Source organism: Nicotiana tabacum, chromosome 9, assembly GCF_000715075.1.
Source record: "Nicotiana tabacum cultivar K326 chromosome 9, ASM71507v2, whole genome shotgun sequence".
In the NCBI taxonomy this organism is placed as follows: Eukaryota; Viridiplantae; Streptophyta; class Magnoliopsida; order Solanales; family Solanaceae; genus Nicotiana; species Nicotiana tabacum.
Window position 1 is genome coordinate 99,892,630 of NC_134088.1, and position 5,272 is coordinate 99,897,901.

A 5,272-nucleotide genomic window follows, 5' to 3' on the forward strand; every position below is an offset into this window, starting at 1 on the left:
GAGTTGTTCTTCCAAGCTCCTAAAATTGATTCCACTTGTTTAGTCCTAAAATTTATCTTCTTTGCAACCTTATCTATTTTGCATTCTTTGTAATCCATACTTGATATTTCTATTTATCCTTACGATTTGAATTAAGTTGCACCACATATCCTTAGAACTACGTACAAATTCAACTCTATCCGTTTTTCGGGTAAACAATGTATTACATTATTTAAACTGTTATAAAAAATATTTATTTTATTTTTGAGGTTATCAAATCAGGTTCATTATAAATATTTCGTGTATTGTTGCGAGTCAACTTTAATATTAATATAATTGTGTAAAAGAATTATACATTATTAGTTCGTGAAACTTAAACTTTATATACATACATACATACATACATATATATATATATATATATATATATATATATATATATATATATATAATGTAGATATTCTTGTTTGCCGAAGTTTGAGGTTAATTGTATATATACATACATGTAGATATTCTTGTTTGCCGAAGTTTGAGGTTAATTGTTTTTCGGTTTTAACAAGTTTCTCTTTCTTTAAGTTATTCATTAATATTTTAATTTCTTGAAGGTTTTAGCTAAGGAACTTTTTTATTTCATTTTAGGTGCTGCCTCAATCATAGATATACCTCATTTTAATTTGTGGCAGTGGTGGACAAAAATTATCAGTTAGCTAGTTTCTTGTCATTAAAAAATTCCCAAATTATCATAATAACACACACACACACACACACACACACACATATATATATATATATATATATATATATATATATATATATATATATATATATATATATATATATATATATATATATATATATATATATAAGGATGATCTTTCAGAATAAGGATTAATCGTCTTAGAGAGATTTATTTAAGAGCAGGTCTAATTCCTAATTTAGCAGCTTACGTTCAACGGTTGAACTTATATCTTGTCTAGACTGCTAGTTTTAGTCATCCAATATAGGTTACTAAGGTGTAAGGTATTAGAAGTCTTAGTTGACGTTGAACTGGGGCTTGTTTGCCAAGTCTAGTGTTGTCTTTTTCTTTCTTTTGTTTTTTAGAGCTGTAAATATTTCACAGTTTTGGTAAATAAAATAGTTTACTCTTTGTGTGTGAGAGAAAGAGACTATATATGTGCAAGTTTCAAATGTAGAGTATAGTGACCTTAATCTTGACGGTAAAACTGTTGTCATGTGATCAGGAGGTCACGAGTTCAAGTTCTGTGGAAACAGCCTCTTGCAGAAATATAAGATAAGGCTGCGTACAATAGCCCCTTATGGTCCGACTCTTCCCCGAACACCGGACTTAGTGCACGGACTGCCCTTTTTAGTAATAGTATAGTCAGCTAAGAATAATTATCCTTTGTCTATAGTCGCTTTCCAAGAAAGTTGCAATTAGATTTATCAAAATATTAGTCATAGCTGTGAGAAAAATAACAAATATAACTAAAGAAAAAAGAATTTCAGCCAAAAATCAATTTGGGAGATCTGGTGTGTGTGTATATATATATATATATTAAAAGCAAAAAAAAAAAAAAAAGCTCGCGAGTTTCAGCCAAAAACCAATTTGCGTGTGCGTGCCACAAAAGTATTTATTTTACTAATACTTAAGAACATTTTCATGAACTCCATTTTCTCTTTAATTACCGAGAGTTTATTTTTGAATATGAATATTTAATATTTCAAGCGAGTTTATATAAAGTAAAAATAGAGGCGTCTTTCTAAAAGTTTCAATTATAAAAGAAAATTAGATTCAAAAGTGGAGCAGGACGAATCGAGAGTATAGTGTTGTCACAATTTCCGAACAAATATTACATGTTTATATATGTCAAATGTAGTGTCAATAAAACAGTATAGCTAGGGAAGGACAATAGATTGAAAAAAAATCTCTATTAAAACAACATAGTACAGTCACGTGTTTGATTTCACATTAATGAAGTCATCCTATATTTCATTTTCCTTTTCTAATTTCAATCCTAATCCTTCTAAGATGACGAAGAAATAAAGGATTATTAATTTACAAGTTACATCCAATGAATTTGTTCCCAACCACTCATGAGAGGCTGAACATCACTTTTAACCATGTTGTGGGAGTTGATTCTTGCTTCATTAATGGGGACTTGATTATGAAGATTAAGATATTCTTCTTCCATTGCCGAGCTTTCGGGGTAACTTATCGTCTCGATCTTCCTCTCATTTTTGACAGAAATAATATTATCTCTACCACCTGCTTCTTGATTTTTAACTGCTGCTCTTTCCCTTGTCACTGCTTCCACTGGTCGTCTATCAAATGCTCGAAAGCTTCCTGATATGACATAAACTCGACATAAACTCATTTCATGCCTTAACTGCAATCAAATGTATTGCATATGTCCAATTAGACAAAAACAAGAATGATAATAAGACATCAAACAGACAAATGTTAAGAAGAAATCACGGATCCATCTATATTAAAGGAAGGGTTCGGGGGAGTGACGCGCCTCAAAAGTTGTACTGATATAGACAGTTTATCCTAATGCAAGCATTAATGACTACTTCCACGACTCAAACCTGTAATCTATTATGCGGAGACAACTTTACCGTAGCCGCAAGTCTCTCTTCTCAATCGATTGATCTATACTATTTACTACTATTAGATTGAGAAGAATAGTACACTCGTTGTACGGAGGCTTTGCTAACGGTATTACTTTTTCCCTTTTTACTTTAAGTTCATCGTACGCGGGTGTATGTAAAATGATAATAACGGGTTTAATTGAACTCATAACTTGCTGTGATACAAGATAAAAGTTTAAATATAAAAATTCGTTAAAATTATAAAAATAGTAGATATGAACCCATAACTTTAAAAATATAATGGGTTAAATGCTAAAAACTTTAAAAAGTTGAACCCATAGAATTTAAATCCTAGATCCGCCTCTTGAAGACCAGATGTATCTTGCTAAAAGAAAAAATATGAACCCTTCCAACCCATAAAGGATCTGGAAAAATAAAAGACAAAAAAAAGAAGGAAAGGAGAATAAATAATTACTCCGTATAGTATATGTTAATTTTGAAATATTAATTGGATTACCTTAGGAATAGAAAAGGTTGAAGAGGTGGAAGTTTCTTGTTCAATAGCTCTGTACTCATTCATCTTCCACTTAGTTTTTCTCCCAGTTGGAGCTTTCCCTTTGTAAAATACCATACTTTTCTTCACCCCAATCACTTTACTCTCTGAAGAGTAAACATAAGTAGGAGAACCAGTAGCTTTCCAATAACCAGAAGTAGTAGTCCTACAAGGTCTTCCTCCTCTAGCTTCTCTTTCTTGCATCGGCACAAAGAAAAACCATTGCTCTGTATCTCCCATGCATAACTCCCCAGGCAAGTCTGCATATAAAATAAGAATTTAAGTTATATACATGTACAATATAAATAATTAATTATATAATCAGGTCTCAGGTATCTATTTAATCTATAATAAAGGGTAATTGGCCTGCTATGACAGGTTATATTAACATTAATGGTGTAAACATTCATTATACCGGAAACACATATAACTTAAATCCATAACTTCTGGAGTTTAAGTCTACACGCGAATAGTATAAAAAATATTAACACAATCAGATCACTTATGAGATAATTACAAGCAATAATTGGTACGATGAAAATGATAAACCTACTGTAACATGTTATACTATGCTTAACAATAAAACACTATCTAGAAAGTCCACATATAGTGAAAACTTTTTGTTGATGTTGGAAAAAGAATAAGTCCCATACTACTATTAACGTAGGGATCGAAAATGGAATGAAAGGTATGATCCACGCATATTTCATATGTCTGTTTCATAAAAAAGTTTTGAAAGGAAAAATAAGAAGAAGAAGAAGAAGAAAAGAAGAAGATGATGAGATGTGTACTTGGTAGATGCCAAGGGTCAAGATTATAAATGGTAACAACTGGGATTACTCTATCAAGCTCTGGCCTCTTTCCTTCTAACTTGTTGTGCAAATAGAAAGATATTAACTCTTCTTCAGTTGGGTAGAATCGAAAACCTGGTGAAATTTCCACCATTGTTGTCTTCTAATTCTACTTCTTTCTCTTTTTCTTGTTTACTTTTTCTTTTTCCGTTTGTTATATATTTATAGGGTTGTCACCAGGAAATGGGACAAGGATTTTGCCGTGTAAAAGGAGAAAATTTGTAGAGTTATATATAGTGGAATGTGGTTTGCTTTTAAGTTTCCACACGGTTTTAGTTGTCAGCAATTTTTATGCTTATTTATACTACCTTTTTATCCTTTTAAATATCATTTAATTAATTTCTTATTTTGAACCAGTCAGCCCTTTCTTTTTCTTTCTTTTTTCCAGTGCGGTCATAATCAAGTCCTTTTGTTACGTAAAGTTAAGGGTGGCGTGGACCGGTCCAGGTCCGGGACCGCGGGCCAGGACCGTTTGGCCCGATTTTAGTGGGTTTGGGCAGGTCTTGTGGACTGGTCCTATGATTTGGACGCGTCAGGCCCGGGACCATTTAGCCCGCCAGATACCGGGACCCGACCGATCCCTTAGCGGGCCAAACGGTCCCAACGGCTATTTAAAATATAGTTGTTGGGCTGTCAAAAATAGCCGTTGGCTATTTATAAAATAGCCATTTAACCTCCCCAATTTTGTTTTAATCCCAAACTTTTTATAATTACACTTTTTCCCTATTTTCAACTATAAATACCCCCTCATTCTTTTATTTTTTCTTACAAAATTATCAATCTATCACAATCTCTCTCTAATTTTCTTCTATAATTGCTATTATTGCTTACTTTATTGTTACAATTTGTGAAACAATTGTGAAGTTGGTGAATTGAAATCTTCAACGATAATTAATTTTCAATAAGTTGTTCGTCAATTCGGTAAACTCGTTCCAACTCTTAAGTTTTAATATTATAATTTTATTTGTTTTATTTATTTTCTATTACTTTATTAATTAAGATGGCTTCCTTAAAAAAAACTTTTTGGTAAAAATAAGGAAAAATCCAAAAGTGACGAATCTAGTGCTCAATCTGTTCCTCTTACACTGCGCCGGGCTCCCCGAATCAAACTGCATATCCGTCCTATACCTGTTATTCTTGATAGCAATAATAGTTTATTACAATTTACTGAAAGTCCATTTTGCCATAATATTAGAGCTGGTGAACAATTAGACCATGAATAAATGAATGCTCTTTATTCTAATCCAACTATTGATGAAAATGATGACGAGGAAATAGATATTGATGAAACTCAATC

At 31.9% G+C, this 5,272-nt stretch overlaps 1 protein-coding gene across 1 annotated transcript; it reads right to left on the minus strand.

The window, feature by feature from the left end:
* Positions 1–1,889: 1,889 nt before the first annotated feature.
* On the minus strand, positions 1,890–4,237 carry LOC107764791 (NAC domain-containing protein 90). Its single transcript, XM_016583389.2, has 3 exons — positions 3,916–4,237; positions 3,089–3,384; positions 1,890–2,366 (listed from the first exon to the last, which is right to left on the minus strand). The coding sequence occupies exons 1-3, from the start codon at positions 4,067–4,069 to the stop codon at positions 2,043–2,045; spliced, it is 774 nt and encodes a 257-aa protein (XP_016438875.1). The 5' UTR covers positions 4,070–4,237; the 3' UTR covers positions 1,890–2,042.
* Between the last annotated feature and the right edge of the window lie 1,035 nt (positions 4,238–5,272).